The sequence below is a fragment of the Diachasma alloeum genome, unplaced genomic scaffold (assembly GCF_001412515.2).
Source record: "Diachasma alloeum isolate Michigan unplaced genomic scaffold, Dall2.0 Dall_scaffold_00212, whole genome shotgun sequence".
Classification (NCBI taxonomy): Eukaryota; Metazoa; Arthropoda; class Insecta; order Hymenoptera; family Braconidae; genus Diachasma; species Diachasma alloeum.
In genome coordinates this window covers 1,339,419-1,359,144 of record NW_021680377.1, presented here as the reverse complement: position 1 = coordinate 1,359,144, position 19,726 = coordinate 1,339,419, and the positions used below count along the sequence as shown (strand labels likewise).

The following is a 19,726-nucleotide window of genomic DNA, read 5'->3' as shown; positions in this document are numbered from 1 at the left end:
TCAAAACTACTTCAATGAGGAAAAAAATAAAAATTTGGAATATCTATACATGAGGGGCTAATTGATCGGATCTGGGTATTGAAGGGGTTTTAACCTCGACGAAGAGGACAAGATGTTTGTTGATTGTTTATGGATTTCGTTGGGGTAATTGGAGTTTTTAATTGTGCTGGGGATGGCGGGGACTTTGGCGGTGAAGGGGGCTGAGGGTGAGGCACCTGAGGTCATGAGGAAGAAGCTGGAGTTGAAGTCGGAGGCTCTGGTTGTCCTCAGCCAGGAGCTGGAGCAGTGCAGGAGTCAGAGGGATCAGTTCAAGATGATGGCCGAGCAGATTCAGGAGAGGTTCTGGTGCTACAAGAGGCAGGTCAATGACTCCAAGGAACTCAGGTGTGGAAGCCACTTGTTGAGATTATTCTGAGATTATTCTGTTGCTCCAAAAATTTTTTTTGGAAGTGAAATGAGCTTTCAAATGATGAAATGTGGTCAAATGGACACTTTTGACTTTCTTTTTAATATTCGTGATTCATATTTATCAATTGAGCTCAGTCTGGGCTCATCACAAAGAGGAAGAACTGTACTTTTTATTGAAAAAAAAAATTATTCCATTTCATCAACAATTCAGTGAGTCATTAGCATTTGAAAAAATGTAAAAAGAGTCCATTTTACCCCATTCTCCTGTGTCGTGTGAAAAAAAATTCTCTCGCTGCTTTCGAATTTTCCCATTTCCACAAATTAATTCTCCCATTTTTCAATGAATTTTTCAGAAAATATAGTCTAGATGGAGACTACAAAATGATGGACCTCGTGACAGAGCTGCGAGAGCAGAACAAATGCCTGAAACTCCAGGTGGAAACCCTCAGACAAAAGCTGGGAGATGCCCAGGGTGACATCAAGGTTCTAAGGAGAAGTAATCACTCGAATATCGAGCAGAATAATTCCCAGCTGGCTCCAGCCGTTCACGAACGAGAAGAGATGATTGAGCAGTTGGAAAAGCTGAATGTCAAGGTGAATTACGAAAATAAGGAATTTCCAGTGAAAATCAAATAAAACTAGGGCTTTGATCTCCATTTTTAGTGCACTCAACTGCAGGCAGACTTGCAATCAGTTTTGGATGAGAAACTAGAGCTGGAGACTGAGAGAGATGCCTTCAAGTGCAAGTCCCATCGATTGAATCACGAGTTATCGAGAGCACTTAGTGCTACACAACCGATGGACTTGGATTCTCTCATAAACGAAAATAGATATCTGCAGAATCGTCTGCAGCAGGTTCTGGAGGAGAAGGAACTGGCAAGACAGTCATTATCAAAATACAAGGTATTTTTATTATTCTTAGACAAATTAATTATTTCTAACATTGAAATTTGGTCATTCTACATGGGAAACATTTTATTCAGTAAATTAATTCAATAATTTGAATAATTTGAGTGAATGATTTGAAGAATTCTCGCATTCAATTGAACGTTTCAGTATTTCACAATTAATTTTAACAGAATAAAATTGAGAAATAAAGATGAGTTTGATATTTTTTTATTTACAGGGAATGCTCGACAGCAAAAGAGTGAAGGGAACCATCAAATTGGGGGGCAATGGTGCTGCTGGTAAGATAATGACTCTGAAACAAGTTGAACAGTTGCTGCAGCAAGGAGCAAGCATCCCCTCCCATAAATCAACAGCAGCCATCTCCGACCTGCGTTGTCTGTGTTCTGCCCTGCTGGAAGCTCTGAATGACAAAACCCTGGCCCTCGCACATCAGAAGAAAGCCAACAAGTGAGTAGCCCTTGATTAAATTGAGATGTGAGTGTTGTTAAATTGAAATTGAAATTTTTTCAATTTCTAGAATTTTAGCAGTGAGAATTTGTGAACTGGACACTGCAGTTCCCTCTCCCACTGCGAAGTTACTCGAGGGATATGCTGGGGTTGACGTTGATGCTCTTGAGGATAATCTTGAAGACGCCGGTCCCCAAAATTACGAAGAGAAGGCTCTGGAAGAAAATATCGAGAAGAATGGGGAGGGACTGGAGATCAATGAATTATTGGACACTGAATCTCTCCCCTCGAAGTCACAGAGTGACACTCCGTCGAGGAAAATACAACTGGGGCTGCCTCAGAATTTAGAAGCACTTGTACAGAAGGCGTTACTCAACCTGAAGGAGAACGAGAGAGATAAATCGTGAGGATTTTTAATTTCTTTATTTTCTCCTCTCGTATTTCTTTTGATCTTCCCTCAGTTGCACCGGGTTTATTTTTGCCTGCGAATCATTCCTATTACCAAAGTTATTATCTAGTCTCTACGAACAAAAAACAAAACTCTCTAGAACTTTCAACTCGAAGAATTTTTCTCAATTTTTCTGATCTGATTATTATTAAGTAAAATCATTTACACATTCAATCAACTTTTTAATAATCATGGTTGATTATGTATTCGATGTAAATACAAGAATTCACTGTTCAAAATAATCTCTTTAACTTGCAAATAATAGTTTTAATGGCTTGAATTGATGAATCTATACTGCATACACTGCTGGTGCAAAGCGTCCGGAATATCTGTCCCATAATACGTCGGTTGGCAGTAAAAAGACTGCACCTGGTGCCTGTGCTCCCTCAGGTACTTCTGATGGAGCACCGAGTCCAGCTGATTCAGCCAAGAATTCAATTCCCAGTTCTTGCGCATCTTCCAGCCCTTCTGGACTCTCTTCTGCTGATGGTAGAATTCCCACGCCCTCTCCCTCCTCCACCGTGCGTTCTCCTAATCATACCCCGGGGTTTTCGTAATCATGAGGAATTAAAGTGTAATAAGAGTGGTTAAAGTACCTCTTCCTCTTTTATTTTCTTCTTCGTGCCGTCTTCCTGTTTAGGGCGAGTTAGTTTGTGAACCTTCTGTCGATTTTCGTGATCCCTTTGGATGATTTTCCTGGAGGTCTTGGAGGAACTGGAGGAAGTTTCATTTTTTAATTCGGGTTTTTCGATTTTTTTGCGGGCGTTCACTGTCATTGGGGATTTATTCTTCGACTGAGGCGCCTCCACTGGAGGTTTTTGGGGGTTTTTGTTCAGGAGTGAGGACCACTCCTCGCAGACCCTCTTGTGGAGCTTCACTAGGTGATCTGCATGACGAAAATATTGATATTTACGTTTTTTTAATGATAAAATTGAATAGATCAGACCATTGTCATCTAGAGCCTTTTTTATCATCTCTTTGATAATTTTTTTTAAATTCTCTGCCGAGACACTCTCCACCTTCTTCCCTCCCCTATTTTTCTGAACATTTTCCATAATCGACAATAAAACTTGATAATTTTGAAGTCAACCCAAACGTCACTAAATAATAATTCCCATTCAATTGTTTCTAACTCCACGAATTTTATTGATATCACACAATGTACAGATTTCACATTATAATACATTTAAATAACTTATTAATATAGTGTACTCGGCCATGACTGCTTGAAAATCGCAAATATTATGTACAGAAAATAACGAAAAATCGCGTTCTCAATAGCTTGAAAGTCCACATCGAGCGATACAGAGCAGAGTCAGAATACAGTTCCCACTCCTCTAATTTTCGTATTAAAAAACAACTCAAGCGGAGAACAATTCAATTCTCACAATGGATCTGCTCTGTTCCACTTAAGTAGCCCGTGGGCAGGAATATAATTCATTGAATCGTGTCCCTGTTTCAGAGACTGGAGAAATCTAAATGTTATACTCATTCACGAACAAATGTTCCCTCTCCACGTTTTCGAGAAATTCAAGTCAATTTAGTAATTTTAAACATGAAGAATGGAGAATTTCCTAATGTTCTTCCCAACATTCAGATAAAAAATGAAATTTAGTTCTTTGAAATAAGTTATTGACATAAATAATAATTCCTCATTCATAAAATTGTTCATTAATTAATCATCATTTTTCCACTGTTCTGGAATCACCGGAATTGATAAAAGAATTATTGAAGACTTCGGAGCTTTTGGTCAATTGAAAATAAAAATTTCGATGAGAGCAAAAATTCCGAAAATGAATAAAAAAATTAATTCACGTTAGTTTTGATCCAATCAGCATACGAAGTGACTCTGGTATAGACCCCCGGGTACCCGGGCTCGCCGCATTTGTTCCCAAAAGAAACGATTCCAATCTGCATCCACTTCCCCTCGGCCCGAAGCATGAGTGGCCCCCCGGAGTCGCCCTGGCACGCGTCCTTGCCACCCTGGCTGTAGCCAGCGCACAGAAAATTGCCAGTTATCGGCTGAAAGTATGCTGCATTGCAGTCCTCGTTCCTCCAGACCGGGAGCACTGCCTGCCTCTGCACGGTGCTCTCCTTTCCCCCTGCGGAAAATTACCAAAAATGTTTTTCGAGTCCATTCAGGTCGCTGGGACCAGGGGGGGGGGGAATCACACAGTCGTCGAAAGGCGAAGGAAAGGGGCTGATCGGGTTTATTTATGCTTGGGTGAAGCACGAGATAATTTTAAGGATATCCAAGTATCTTTTACAGTTGTCAATTAAATTGCGTGAGAAAAATTTGAAAACAATCGTGAATATTCTGTACATTTTGCACAGAATTATTATTCTTTCAAGCAATAAAAAATTGAATGGAAATGGAATCGATTTAACATTCCGAATGAATGATTTTTATGGTATGAAATTGATTGTTTATAAATTATTTACAGATGTCAATTGAAATGCTCGTAATTTTCACAAATTGCAATTTTTTAATTATTTCATCAATCTTCCTCTAAGAGTGAAATTTTTAATGTTTTAAAATTTCTTAAAATGTTGTTAAACGGTTCAATATCGAGATTTAAATTTAAAAAATAGAAGAGCATTTCACTGGAGAAAAAACAGCTAAAGTTCTTGGATATCCTTAAGAGCAATAAAAAGAAAATGAGGGAGTTCAATTGAGGTAAGTGAAAAGATGTGTTGTGTTACGGTTTCTCTGGTTCCGGGAGAGATAAAGGAACATTGGGAGCGATATTATAAAAATATTTTCCACACTGCATTCGTCTCTCAGATATGAAAAATAGTTGAATAGTTGCCCTCATCCAAATAAAGAATTTATTGGTTAAAAGTGGAAGGCAAAAAAATGATTTAAATTTTTTATTGAACAGTAGTAAATGAGAGATCTATGGAAACAAGGGTTCTTAAAAATGTTCATAAAATGTGTTAATGAAAGTGAAGCGTAAAAACTCTTTCGCTTTAATGCTCTCATAAACGACATAATTTACGTTTCACTTGAACGATACCTCGAAAATAATTTAAGAGCGATAAAAAGGAAATAAAAATGGGCCTCAATCGACCGAAAGAAGTGCAATGATGATGCTATTGCGGGTCCATTAATTTCAGAGATATCGAGTGACTCTGAAAGCTGGGAAAATTCCACCAAAAACAGGCATTAAATCCATCTCCTCAAAAAATGAAAATTATAAATTGGGGAATCAGTAATTACCGTAGTAGGTCGTTCCCCAGCCGACAACTGTGGGTCTCGTACCCGCGAAAACTTCCGAGAGGTAACGACCCTGAGGCAGGCAAATTGGTCTGACGTAAGGGGTTTTTCTCACGGATCTACTTAACTCCAGTATGGCAATGTCGTTGTAGTAACCAACTCGTGAGAATTTATTGTGTGCGTGAACTGCCCTCACTTCGTATGTCTCCGGGGATGACGGCTCGTCGTCACGCTCAAGGTCAATGTCACCGAGACGTACTGTAAATTGACGAGCTGCAAAGCTAAAATTTTTTACGTCGTAAATTTCTTCATGAAAGGACAATTAATGATTTATTAAATAAGAATAATTAATAATTAATTTAATAATACGGAGAAATTCTTATTGATTCTGCATTTTCGTTTTCTTATTCGTCTGAAATTATCGAATTTTGAGAAAATAAAAAACAGGAATAATTGAATCATAAAAATAATAAAATCATATCGTCAATTTGGGAGTATTTTTGAGATTTTTTAAATTTTCTTACGGTCTTTGTCGCATATCTCTAGTGCAATGCGCAGCCGTCAGTATATGCCGAGGCCCTATAAGAGAGCCTCCACACCAGAATTCAGTTTTCCTAGTTCCCCTGAGAAAAATCGCTGCCATCCAGGGCCAACGTCCCGGAAGCGCCTCCTCTCCCCCGACCACTCGAAATTTTCCAGCATTCCTGACTCCACATTCTTCCGGATCGTTGAGAAAACATTGATTAAATAGAGAACATTCATTAAGGACATCCAAGTATTTTTCACAGTTCGGTACAGACCACTCTGTACATTCAACCATTTTCAATCATCAAATTTGTCAATTAAATCGGGTGAGAAAGTTTCCACAGAATTATTATTTTTTCCAACATTCGTTGTTTACAAATAAATAATTAAAATTGTTTAAACTTTTGGAAACCTAATTTTTTTAGGCATGAAATCGTTTTCTGATAAAATTCTGAATATGAATAAATTTGTTACGATTCCGAAGAAATTATTTTTATCGTGAAAAATTCATTGTTTATTAATTATTCATGAATAATGCTCGTTATTTTCAAAAATTGCAGTTTTTACCATTTTTAATAATTTTTTTAATTAATTAAAAAATTTGTTAATCAATGAAATTTTACCAGTTGTACAATGGTTTTAATAAAATCATTTTCTACTGGAAAAAAATAGTCAAAGTACTTGGACATTCTTAAATACGAAGCGTAGAGTCAGTTTATTCGCTTGCCTTCGTCGTCTTGAATGAAATTATTCTCGATGCTGTCAACTCCCTCGAAACCATTCGAGCCATTTCCTACCGGAAGTGGCTTGAGCACGGTGCTAACGGTGGAAGTGGCTATCGGATAGAGAGGAATTGGCCGCGGTGTCACCGGCTTGAGTGGACGCTGGGGCCTCGGGGGACGTCCACTTTCACTGACCGATGAACCCGTCTCTGGGCTACAAGTTTTATCGTCAATTAAATTTCTATATCTAACCATAGAAAGTTGACGATTACTAGATGTATTCATGCATCACACGAGGGGCTTTAATTACGGATAACATAATTGAAGAAAATTCCAATCGAGTTATGATTTTCCTTGCTTTTTTTCGCGGACGTTCCAGGGATATTTACAATAAAAAATCAGTTGATTCATAAAATTGATAAGACAATTGATAAAATTAATTAATATAATTCTAAAGGAGTTGAAGGCGTTTTTGCTGTGCACAACAAAAACGAATGTTTGAAGTTCACACAACTTTTGTAGACATTTTTCAGACTCTAAAAACCACTTCATAACGTCTTCATTTCAAACATGAATTAAGACGTTTAGGCACCTGTTCGTCCGAGTTAATTAATTGTCGTTCCATAAATTAGGATATTTCTCCTCTCAATTCCTTTTTATTCTCGCTTAACAATGAATTAATTTATTAATTTTTATTTTCCCTAATCTCCGCAAAATCGAAGGAAATTCCAATTGAATTATAATTCTCCCTGCGTTTCTTGCTCATTCAATTCAGTAGAAAAATTCTACTGAGGGCAGACGCTCCAGAGACATTTAAAATGAGAAATAAAAACCGAAGATATCGTAGAATATACCTCAAATTAGCCCCATCGGCCTTGTCAACAGGGCAACAGACCCCGGGGACAAACAAGCTCTTGAAACACAGCGACTGCCTCAACTTCGTGAGATCCAAAAGCAGTTGAGGGCAATTACTCAAGTCCTGGCACTTGCCGGGTGCCCCCTCGGAGGTCGTGCAGGTCGAGGAGGCAGCCTCCTTGTCCCTGTTGACCACAGTCTCCACCGGGGTCGTGCCCTGGGCCTCTGGGGTCGCCGCAGGCCTCAGGGGCAGCGTCACCCCCCGCACCAGAGGTGCGATGCTGTCGGTGACGTTTCTCCCGAGAATATTCTTCGAAATCGTGTAGATGGCGGACGGGAGCTCCTTGGGGGGGCTCTCGGAGTCGACTCCCCTCGTCATGTTCACTATGTAGCTCCCCACCGTATTCAGGGCCCCCAGGGTCTCGCTGATGGTCATCAGGGGGTCCGACTTGGGCTCCGATTGCCGGACTAGTCTTGTGTATTGCATTTTCGAGGGCTCCTCCGTGTCTCGGCGGTACAGGGGACTCCTTCGGGGTCCGTCACCCCAGGAGTCACTCCATCTCCTCGTCAGGGAGTAGTGCGACTGTTGGGGTCGACCTCCATATCCTATTTTACACATTTTTTTTAAATTTTTTAACATCCAAAATCTCGATCGAGAGGTGAGGATTCTCGCAAGATTCATTGATTTATTTATTTATCACTATTAAAGTAAATAAATAAATAATTAATAATAATAACAGTAACGGTAATAATAATTGTTCATATGCTCTCCAATAATTTTAAACTCACGAGGATGAAGATACTGCGGATACTCCTCATAGGACCAAGCCCCCAGTGTCGATAAAAAAGCGACAAAAATTCCTGGAACGATGAGATAAAAATAATAATCAATGTGGTGTCGTCACTCATTACAATGATAAGTAAAGTGGGTCTCCATCGAAGGTGACACCAGCATGAAAATTCAAATCGGAAATCCCCAATTGCGTAATGAGTGATATAACACCGCGTGGCTTGAAGATCCGGGCTTTCCATTTTTCTTGGAAGATCCGAATCAACTTTCATCGTTAGGTATTGCTGGAACCAGCTCCGGAATTAATTCGGGGTATAGCCCACTAATTTTGACCTTTTTCGTTAATTATTGGCGGGGGGAGTCTATCATTCGTAAATGAAAAATACGGTTCAGTGAAATGTGAACTGTTTAGGTAACAGAAATGAAATTCCTCGTCTTTCTAGGATAGTTTTTCTAGTTGAAAATTAATTCATATGAAATTTCTCCCGCATGTATTCCTATCACGCGTCTAATTCGACTCAGGGCCCCCGGAACAATGAGCCTAGGCCAATTAGCATTCCCGAAATGAGTCCCCCTCTCAGAAAAAAAAACTCGAGTGTAAGAGCAGCGGAAAAAAATCCGAAAATTAGACTGATGGAGTGACGTGCGTGTCACAGAGGTAGGAAACAGGATTTTTCGATTCCCATTACGAGGCCTATGAGGCTCCATCGACGGTGAAAGTTACCCCGGCCGTGAAAGTGTGCCTTTCTTCCCATACACCACGAACTCTGATTCACCGTCTAGCTGAATGGTCTGTATACATCATGTGGCTGTCCATCTCCCGAAATAAAGGCTAATGCGAGTGAGGAGAGATGTGATGGAGGAGGTCGACGGAAACCTCGGTCTTCGAGACTAATTTCGAGGGGTCATTAAGGATATACAAGTGGATTTTACAGTTTGGTACGGACCACACCGAATTCAAACATTTTCAATCATTAAATTTTTCAATTCAATTGGGTGAGGAAAATTTGGAAAAACCAGGAATATTCGGCGTTATTCGGCGAAATTTTTTAAACACTTGTTGGTTATAAGTAAATAATTGAAATTGTTTAAATACGAAATCGATGTCATAATCGGTTGGAAAATTGTTTGTTTATAAATTAATTATAAAAAATGCTCGCAATTTTCGAAAAGTGAGCTTTCTAATTTTTTTCAGATTTTTAAAATGTTTAAAATGTTTTTTTTATGTTTAAATAATAAAATCATTGTGAAATTTTTGGAAAAGAGTCAAATAGGGTTTAAATGAAAGCTCTGATGTTAAAAAAATTGCCAAAGTGCTTGGATATCCTAAATCATGAGACATTCGAAATGAAAAAATGCAAAACATTCTCGACCCTTCGAACAAAAAATTATTTAATGGGGCTATCGTCTTTAAACGTCCTTGAAGTGGGTTAAAGAGGAGAATGTTGGCATCCGCAATTGTCACTCGGGGATGACAAAGATAAACAACGAGAGTTTGGACAATATTCATGTGCGGATGTGGGTGAAAGTTTTATGCCCATTCAAAAAAAAATACAAAAGTCAATTTGATTTTATTTTCTCTTTCCGTTCCTCCCATTCACATTTTGATTTTTTCTTCTTTTTTCATTTCCGCTTCAAAACTCATAATTTCATTTTACGTTAATGAAAATGCGGGTGAAAGTTTAATGCGGATTTTAAAAAACCAAAATTGTTATTCCACTTTGTTTATACTGTCTCTAATTAATTGATTGCTCATCTTTTCGTTATTCCGCATTTTTTAATATTTTTCCCCGAAAAAAATCGAGTGAAAGTAATTTTCAAAATGATCATCAATGACAATAAAAACCCCAATATTCAGCGAATGTCGAATGAATGAAATTCCCGTGGATATGACCTGAATAGCTCTCTAGTGTCGGGCATAAATACCGGGGCGTGGGCGTTCCACTCAATTAAAGGAAGAGATACGATTCAGAATCAAAATGATTCGTCTTTATGGCGCGTGCGAACGTTAACAAAGGAAGAAATCCGGCGGCACAATGTGAGAGGAGAGAGAAAAAAATATAATATCCAAAGAAATGAGAAGCACTCGATGGCCGGAACGAAAACTCTGGATTTCTTCTTTCACGTCTTGGTGGTTGTATACCCTGTTACTGAACCGAATAACCCAGATATCAACTTCATCTTCAATTTTGCCAATGATTATTTTCCCGAAGCTCTTCTTAATTGGAAACATAACAGCTTCGATTAATTTTCGTTCACCAGTATGAGAACTGATAATGCAATAAAACATTTCGAGAAAGCAAATTAAAAAAAAAAACTAAATATTTTGCAAATTATTTTGATTTGATTAATCAGTTGCAAATTATTTTGCGGCAGAAATCACCTCTTCCAGATGCATTAGAATACTCTCGGAATGTTTTCTTCACTCGTCTTCTCATTTTTTTTCAAATTGTGAATTTCCACGAACATGAGGAAGAAAAGTATTGTGACAATCGTCCCCTGGCAATTCCCACGTGTCGCTCTTGAGCCCCTTGATGACAGAGTACTTACCCAGCACCCATGAAGACATCCTCAGTGTAAACTGCATTATTTATCCACTAGCATTACAATTTCAGGAAGAATATCACCACTCAACGTATTCACACGAGAAAAATCCAACTGAATAACTCAGCAGAAAAAAAAACCACTATTTTCCCCCTCAACAAAACTTCTGTCCCCCCAGGAGTGAAAAATCGTAAAGAAATCTCGAGAAACAGGATTCCCTCCGGCTTTTAAACTCCTTGTTTTGGTGTTGAGCCGGCAAAAATCGAATAGGAAGTGCGTAGAGTTGTTGGTAGTCGCAGGGACAGTCCTGACTACAACACGACTGTCCGTGAAAAGACCTCGACATACTTACCACCCAACGAAGAAGTTTACTCTCTCTCCTTTCCTCTTGGTTCATTTTTTCTTGAGGCGCCATCCCTCACGCCCCGTCCCCACATCCAAGGGAAAGTGGTTTCATTCCCCACCTGTTACTTTTGAATAAAAAAAAGGAAAAAAATCATGATAAACACTTCAGTGTCCGATGATTCGTTACGAGAATGCCACGTTGGGATTCAGCCTCGAATGCAATCCAGTGTCAACATTTCAACGAAATTTCTCCAGTTTAAGGACTGATAACATCAGCTTTTGAGGTTTTTGGAATGGAACAGGGTGTGACTGTTTGGCATGATAACATCATTCATTAACACGTTTCGTTATCGTAAATCCGATCGGCAATACAAATTATTTCTATGAAATTATCTGAGGGAAAATGAATTTTAAAAATAATTTTACAAGAAAACATTCTGCATCTTAAATGTCAATTTATTTCGATAATTAAATTCTAGCAATTAGAGATTAAACGTTACAGATATAAACACTGTTCTCTTACTACGTTCAATATCATATGAATTCACTCAAATTTTCGTATCTTAATCATTAGTGACGTAATCATTATAATCCCAGACTTGGTTTTATGATTAATAAAAATCATTGGAAAATGAACTATTTAAAAATATTGTGATAATGAATCGTTAGCACGAGTCGAAAAATAACGAAAAAATGATAATTTCTAATCGTGCAACTAAACATTGACCTGATTCTCTGATTATGCGTCATCAATTAATTGTCTCTCTTCTCACTACTTAAACCGAGTGACAAAAACCCACAAAAAGTGAATTACTCTTATGTAACTCTCCTATTTTAGCTGTAATTTTCGTTCAAGTGCGCACGATTCATAAATTCTATAAACAAATATACATAAAGTCATCGAGAAAAGAAAAATTAATGAGAAAAGAAAAAAATAACTGCTGTGAAAATAAACACCAGACTGTACAAATACGTACGCTTACTGAATACGTATTAATCCAAAAAAAATCAACTAATTAGTTCCACTTTTTTACGATTAATACTTTCTCAAACTGGGCATGGAATACTTGTACGGGTCAAAGCGTTCGTTAGAGGGAGTTGTGCCTGGTGCTGTGATTCCCATGGACTGAATTGGCCCTCCCTGGTAGCCAATTGGTGGTCCTGGATGTCTCAGAGTATTTCCAGAGCTGCTGGAAACCCATCTGTTGACACCCTCTGATGAACGATTACTCCAACTCGATGGCTCATTCCTCACGTCACTTCGTTGGCTACCACTGCTGGAGACTGCGTTGAAGGACTTTGAGGACGGTGCACCCCCGTGCCATCCACTGGGGGTCCTGCTGCTCTCGCTGTAACGGCTGTCACCTAGAAAATTTAATTTTTTCTTTGAGTAAAAAAAATTGATTAGTCCAGTTTTGCAGTGAAGTTGGTTTGGAATAATTAAAATAATTGATTACTTCACTTCTATTGAATAATTTGGGATTATAAATTTTATTTCTCTAGAAATGAAGTAATCAATTATTATTTTATGAGTTAAAATTCATTTTGCGAATGATAAAATGAGACTAAGTAATGTCGCCGTCGAGGATTTTGAGCGATTCTCTCATTTTATCATTCGTAGAGGGAATTGAAAAATATTGAATGTTATGATCATGTGGAAATTAATTAACTAGAATTATAGGGGCTATGAAGATAACTTACGTCCTTGTGAGCTTGAGCCCGGTGGTTTTGAGCTGTCACTGTAGCGACTAGAGTCTCTAGAGCTTCTGTGATTATCTGCATCGTTACGTCGCACTTCACGCTCGCTGCGTCCATAAGATGTGCTGCTGGGTCTTTCGTATCTGCTAAACATGACAAATGCCAGGAAAAATTGTTAATTCAATTGTCCATGAGTGAAATAACAAATTAGAGGCTCAACGAGATGGAAAATAGAGAATAATTTCCTTCTCATATTGACAAATGACTCTACGATGAATGGGATCCTCCTGCCCAGACATTGGGATCATCAATTTTAGAATAAAAAAATGTTAAATCATGGTTTATTCACCTCTCTTTCACCTGACGTGGATCAATTGTTGACGTTGCAGTTGGTAGAGTCTCACGTCGTACAATGACCTCTCTCCCTCGAGACACATCAGTGAATGTTTCTGGACGACTGCTACGCGATGAAAACTCACTTCCACGTTTTTTCAATGTCAGATCTTGAGTTGATCTGAAAATCATAAAATAGTACACAATTAATATTTCAGCGGAGCATTACGTTTCTCACGAATCTTCTACGATTTTTTAAATTTAAAGTCAACAGTAAATCGCCAAATAATGAAATATTTAATTGCATCTCAAGAACAGGGACGACCATTAACGGTAATTATGATTCACGAGTACGTACATCCCTGCCCAAGAAATTGAAGAATAAAATGTATTATAGTAAAAAAAAATCATTAGCTGGAAAATTCCCCAAAAAATCTGAAAAACGAAAAATCTATTCATTGAAACCCCTGAAAAAAGTACCTAGTGGAGTCATATCTCCCGGAAGGTGACCCATCGATCCTCCTATCCGAGACGCGATCAAGGATTTCAGTCCTCCTATCGGAGACCCTCTCGGGGCTGTGCCTCCTGCTGTGCTCAGTGGTCAATCGTTTCCTCTCAGGTTCAGCATACATTTCCCTGATGTCCCTCCTGTCACTGGAGGACCTCTTGATGGCAGGGGGCGGAGGCACCCTCCTGCTCTCCTCAAGCCTCATCTGCTGCCTCTTGAGCTCGAGCCTCTCCCTCTCGAGCTTCTCTCGCTCCTGCTTCTGCCTCTCCCGCTCGAGCCTGAGCAGCTCCGCCTTCTCCTGCTCGATCTTCTCCCTCTCCCTCCTGAGCTTCTCCCTCTCACGCTCTAACCGAGCTGCCTCCTCCCTCTGCCTGCGTTCGATCTCCCGTTGACGTTCCATGTCCTCCCGACGTCGACGCTCCTCCTCTCGAAGCAGACGCTCACGATCCCGAAGACGCTGCCTCTCCCTCTCCTCCCTGATCTTTGCGAACGTCAAGACGTCGTCCTTTCGTCGCCTCTCACGACTGCGAGACCTCGAGGCACGATGACCATCGGCTGGACGAGCGCGTTTGTCGTCGCGTTTACGCTCACCCTCGGGCTTTTTACTCGTTGATTTAGTCGATCTCGCGTCACCGTCCTTCCCCTCCTCCTTCTTCTCGGTGGCTTCGGGTTTCTTGTCGTCCGAGTGGGACTTGTCGTCGGTTTTCTTGGGAGACTTGTCACCAGACTTGTCTTCAGTCTCTTTTTTCTCGGTTTTCTCCTTCTTATCGGAGGTGGAATCGTGGTGGGAGTCTTTGGGCTTCTCCTTTTCGTCTTTCTTCTCGGGCTTGCCGTTTGTCGACTCACGTTTGCGCATGTGGCCCTGCTGGGAGTCCCCTTTAGCCTAATTCAATAAGAAGAATTTACGTAATTGGAGAAATTATTGAGACGTTTTATGGTCATTTTACCCCATTCCAGGTTTAATTTCAGACGAAATCCTCATTATTGTATCATAATTCAAGAAATAGTCCCATTTGAATGTTCTCTTTTCACTTGACGCCTGAACAAATTAATTGAAGAGGAGAAATTTACCTTCTCAACTGAAATCACACGTCCATGCAGCTCAGTTCGATGCAGATGTTGGATGCACTTGGCTGCATCCTCACTCGTGGACATCGTGACGTAACCGTAACACCTGGCACCTGGAGTTCTCGCATTAGTCACGACTTTGGCACCGATAACTTTTCCATATTTCGAGAATATCTGCTTCAAGTCAGTGGCACGAGTTGTCGAGGATAACCCAGACACCCATAAGTTTCGGCTGCCTGCGTTCGCAGAACTGCTAGCAGTTTTCTTGTCTGTATCGACGAGAAAAATATAAAATTCAACACTGAACCCTCAAATGCAAACAGTAGTTTTCATAAATAATTACATGATTTCTCAGAAACAAGTGATTCTAAGTGAAGATGGAAAAATCACTGAACTTATGACGTTTCATTACTTCAACTACGGAAATAATTTCTATTCTTTAATATCACTCGTCTCTAGAATTTTTAAATTTTTTCTGTTGAATATTTTTTTAATTATTGGGGTTTTAATAATACAAATAAATAACTGAACTCACCCTTATCATCTCTCTTCTGTCCCTTGTTACTAGATTCACTGCTGTAAACAACACAATATTAAAATCAAATCCAAATTCCCTCCTCAAACTAATCTCCGTAAAAAATAATTCAATAGATTTTTGTCTAAGAATACCGCACCGCCCACATCCCCAACAAACCATTAATGGACTCTACGAGGCTCAAAACAACCCCTGGAACTACGTCGAGTCTCCAAAATTGGCTAGCAATCCTTTCTCCCCTGCCCCCATCAACCCCACTGGAGCAGCTTGTCGCGTAAATCCACCGTAGCAAAATCTTCAATCTTCTCTCTTCATGATCTTCAAATCTCGTTCCAAAACCGCACGCTGATCCCTCCATAAATCCTCCTGTTGTGATCCAACTGTTGCATCCACTTGCTGATCCGCCACCAATCCCGAAAGTTTGCTAGCCAAAATTTCCCCAAGCCCTCGACATACTTTCCAGAGTTGAGAATGCACCTCAGACCCACCAAAATGTTCAAACATCCCCACAAAAAAAAATGTCCAAAACAACCCAAAGAAAATTGTAAAAATCGAAAGAATAAAAGTGAAATCTTGCGTGTGAACTGTCGTATTAATCTTGTGGGAAACAGGTTTAAGCGTTGGTTCGTAGAACTGTTACATCCAGGTGATGGCGTAATCCAGGAAGCTCAATCGCTTTTTTTTTATCGAAATACATTTTATACATTTCCCTAAACATACTTTAGCCTCGATGGATAAACGTGACGCACTGTATATTTGTTTTTTTTTAGCAATGTGAGACCAACCTCTTGCCTCCATCGTCCTTGCTCTTGTTCCCGGTTGAGTTGGATCCGCTGTCCTTGCCACCAGTGTCACCTCTGCTACCTTTGGAATCTCCCTTCTTGCTGTTATCTTCAATTCTCTTCTTACCCCCACCATCTGCAGGAACAATCAAGCCAACTAGTGTACAGTGTCGTCAACATCCCCAACTGTTTTGGTTTTTTTTTAATAAATAGTTTTTTTAGGAATTGTTTGGTCAGGTTTGTGGTTCCATGATGAATGCGAATCGGGTTGAGTAGTTGTTGGTAGTATCTTGGTGCCTGAAATAAAAGGTTTCTCGCCCCCACACACACATCGTCCTCTGCTAAATTGTGGATTAGAGCTGAGTGGCTCAACTTGCTGTGTTTACAGACGTTAATAATTATTTTACTTCGTTTGCTGAAAGACAAACTGTGAGATAATGCCTGGAAATATCGGTTTTTTCATTTCGTTTATGCCTCGACATTAAGGAGAAAAATAAAAATGGGAAAGAATTTTTTTTTTTCGATTTAGATCTCTCGATGCAGTTGTGACAATGATGAATTATTATTTTTTTTCTAACTGATCCAACGATGCTCTATCACTTTATCTACACTATTTAACGGAATTTGAATGAATTTTAATTAAGCCGGCATCTTCGAATCGGGAGCTGCAGTGGAGCTTCTCTCGAGATGACGTCACTTGACAGAATTGAAGATCAGGTCTCCCAGTCTGGATTCGCTTACTTGGGATTTTTGGTACAACTTCACGAGTTTTTTTTTTTAATCGGATTATTGGAGATACTTTACGGTAAAATGGTTGATTTGTTTGAATGGTAAGTTCCGGGGCATCCGCTGATGAGTCTTCTCAACTCGTATGCGGTTTAGGCTGGAGATTTAGGCTCGATTCTCCTCGGTCTTGAGTCCAAACGCTCTCGTTTTTCGAGATTACTTACGTGGGTGGAGCTCCAGCGATGATTATTTCGTTTCTGTTATTTTCTGGAGGGGATTCTCTCGGTTTTTTTGGTCTTGGGGGGTTTATTTCAAGGGTTTTTATTCTAAAAAGGGAGTGGAAATGAGGGCAGGACTTACCTTTCTGCTTGACGTGCGTCTCGGTCTGCAAGTGAAGGATTAATTCATTAGAATTTCTTTATTGAGACAAATAAAAAAATTAATCTTGAGAAATTAATAAAAATGAATTGAGGGAATTTCTTCAATTCAATTATTCGCCAGTTTTTCGCGAATTATTGTGTAAAAAAGAAGAAAAAATAAAAAATAAAAATTTCCCAAGGGAAATTAATTTAATGGAATTGAAAAATTGACGTACCTCCTCGGCTAGGAGGTTCTCCTCGTCCTCCCCGATGGTCAAATTGATGGAATCCTCATTGTCGATGCCATTGGCTTCAATAGTAGCTGATGTGGTGTCAGGTACAATAGCAGGAGGAGGAGGAGCGATTGGAGTAGCCTCAGGGCTTGTTTTTTTCTCGGGCTCCTTGACACTCTCAACCTTCTCAGACTCCTTGACACTCTCCTTCTTGTCCTCTGACTGTACCTCCATGGGCTCTTCCTGCACCTCCACTTCCTCCACTTCCTTTTCCTCTTCCTCCTCTTTTTGTTCTTCCTTAAGCTCTTCTTTCTGCTCTTCTTTCACCTCCTCCTTCTCCTCTTCCTCAACTGATGGTTCATCTTCAACTGTCTCTGGGGTTTCCTGAAAGTTAATTAATGAATAAATTAATAACTTAAATCCTGTAATTTATGATTAAAACGAAGGATGAGAATATTTGAGGTAAAATGGAGCTTCTTAAATCATCAATATCTCCTCATTGGACGATCCGATTCGAACGAGTCTCAAAGCTCATTTTAAGCTCTGAAAAAATATCTTCAACATGAAAATAAATCGTCCAATTTCACTCTGGCAGTCTCGAGTTATTCAAGATTAGGAAAAGTCCATTAACCCCTCTCCCCGAAAAAAACATTTAACTTACGTTTTTGGGTGATGGTTTGGCCTCCACTTCAGCCACCAGAGACTTTGGCTCCTCACTACGCTTTATCTCCTCAATATCTTTGCTGTTATCAACGCTCTCCTCTTTATGATTACTCTCCTGCGTCTCTTGGGGCTCTTCCGGAGGGTTCGTTCCAGTAACTGAAGGCAAAATAAATATATGCAATCGATGAACAACAGGGGACTATACCAATCTAAGTGAGTTTGTTCCATTATCTGATTCAGATGTAAATCCACAAAGAAAATAATAATACTGTTATTCAGACATCGGCATAATCATAAATATTAATTAAAGTTAAATTTTGAATAACTCAATTTCTACCATTACTCACCAATTTTTTAATTATTAAATTAATCATCAATTAAATATTAAAACTCCACATTATTTTAAAATATTTTCATGACATTTAGAGACATTTATTTATTTGTCAACTGAAAATTGAAATTACTAATTGTCATATTATTTTTCAAATTTCATTGAAGATGAGTAAATTTTAATTATTGTAAAATGCAACTTCTCATAATATTACTAAACTAATGATTGATGCCGATCCATGGGAGCAGAAATAATATTTCCCCATTATCTCAAGCTCCCCATTCACCCGAAGAAGCCAAGAGCATAAATAAGCTACGTACCACTGTTTTTCCGAGGGCTTATCTTGTTTGTTCCAACACAGGGAACAATCAGGTACTCCTCCGGGTCCTCTCCCTCCTCAGAAATCGCCTGAAACCGTTGAAAGACTCGTGAGACTCGTCACCCCAAGAATAACACAGCTAAATCGTTCATTACAACGTTGAACTCGAAATTAGATGGAAAATCAGCGTTTGTGTCAGCATGCGAGTAATCAATAGGGTTAAAATGGCGCCGGTCGACCACGCGACGCCCGGGCAGCCACAAGGCCATTGGCATCCATGAATAGGTCCCAAAGGACTCCAAAAATTCCCAAAAATTCGATAATCAAGGAATTATGATTTTTACCTTCGACAGACGCTCCAGAAGTGCAGCTTTATTTCCGGTTTTGTCGAGTCCCCGTCTCTCCAGCTCCGTTTTCAGATCTATGACCCTTAGTTCGGTCAATTTTTTACCCTCGGCATCGGCCATTATCATCAAACACTGCTCACTTGTCTCGTGAGGTCGATTGCACCGAGTTTTAACTGTTAACACTGTTTTCGCGGCTGAATGCGTGCGGCGCAGGTTAGTGGATTAATTCTTCTCGATTTTGCGGGGGGATTTGGTGCATCGGAGGACGATTTTATCCGCGTAATGTCGGTTTTTTTGGAGAGCTATCGCCGTGCGAGAGGAAAGTGAACGCCGTGGACTTGCATGGAACGCGCAGTGCACCTCTGCGCACTCATCCCCACTCTCGGGGTCTCTATTGGTTGGCGCTGCATGCAGATTTTTCTCGGGAGCTAAATTCAAAATTACGGAATTTACTGGGGAAAGGAAATGGAAACTCGAATTTCACTTGAGGATATTCAAGTATTTTTCACAGTTCGGCATAGCCCACAGTGTAGATTCAACCATTTTCAATCATCAAATTTGTTGATTTCATTGCGTGAACAAAATTTGAAAAAATCGTGAATATTTAGCGTCAA

General features: G+C 39.6%; 4 protein-coding genes across 8 annotated transcripts; 1 reads left to right on the top strand and 3 right to left on the bottom strand.

Moving 5' to 3' along the window:
• The first annotated feature begins 74 nt into the window (after nt 1-74).
• LOC107036896 (coiled-coil domain-containing protein 149) lies at nt 75-2,454 on the top strand. Its single transcript, XM_015255142.1, has 5 exons — nt 75-384; nt 762-1,002; nt 1,072-1,311; nt 1,535-1,764; nt 1,835-2,454. Exons 1-5 carry the CDS (start codon nt 173-175, stop codon nt 2,169-2,171), a joined length of 1,260 nt encoding a protein of 419 aa, XP_015110628.1. The 5' UTR covers nt 75-172; the 3' UTR covers nt 2,172-2,454.
• On the bottom strand, nt 2,450-3,259 carry LOC107036902. The gene is made up of 3 exons (XM_015255152.1): nt 3,159-3,259; nt 2,809-3,098; nt 2,450-2,743 (listed from the first exon to the last, which is right to left on the bottom strand). Exons 1-3 carry the CDS (start codon nt 3,184-3,186, stop codon nt 2,480-2,482), a joined length of 582 nt encoding a protein of 193 aa, XP_015110638.1. The 5' UTR covers nt 3,187-3,259; the 3' UTR covers nt 2,450-2,479.
• A 759-nt stretch (nt 3,260-4,018) lies between these two features.
• Nucleotides 4,019-10,908, bottom strand: LOC107036892 (proclotting enzyme-like). Its single transcript, XM_015255132.1, has 7 exons — nt 10,872-10,908; nt 8,321-8,392; nt 7,531-8,137; nt 6,682-6,890; nt 5,954-6,146; nt 5,433-5,710; nt 4,019-4,314 (listed from the first exon to the last, which is right to left on the bottom strand). The coding sequence occupies exons 1-7, from the start codon at nt 10,906-10,908 to the stop codon at nt 4,019-4,021; spliced, it is 1,692 nt and encodes a 563-aa protein (XP_015110618.1).
• Nucleotides 10,909-11,630: 722 nt separating this feature from the next.
• LOC107036890 (SAFB-like transcription modulator) lies at nt 11,631-19,461 on the bottom strand. 5 transcript variants are annotated; one of them, XM_015255126.2, is made up of 12 exons: nt 19,110-19,461; nt 18,767-18,854; nt 18,114-18,271; nt 17,456-17,836; nt 17,221-17,245; nt 16,138-16,291; nt 15,353-15,393; nt 14,821-15,086; nt 13,722-14,632; nt 13,258-13,422; nt 12,912-13,054; nt 11,631-12,575 (listed from the first exon to the last, which is right to left on the bottom strand). In XM_015255126.2, the coding sequence occupies exons 1-12, from the start codon at nt 19,236-19,238 to the stop codon at nt 12,247-12,249; spliced, it is 2,790 nt and encodes a 929-aa protein (XP_015110612.1). In that variant the 5' UTR covers nt 19,239-19,461; the 3' UTR covers nt 11,631-12,246. The 5 variants fall into 5 exon arrangements, with proteins under 5 accessions (XP_015110612.1, XP_015110613.1, XP_015110614.1 ...); XM_015255127.2 differs by having other exon boundaries at nt 12,912-13,051; XM_015255128.2 differs by having other exon boundaries at nt 15,353-15,390.
• Between the last annotated feature and the right edge of the window lie 265 nt (nt 19,462-19,726).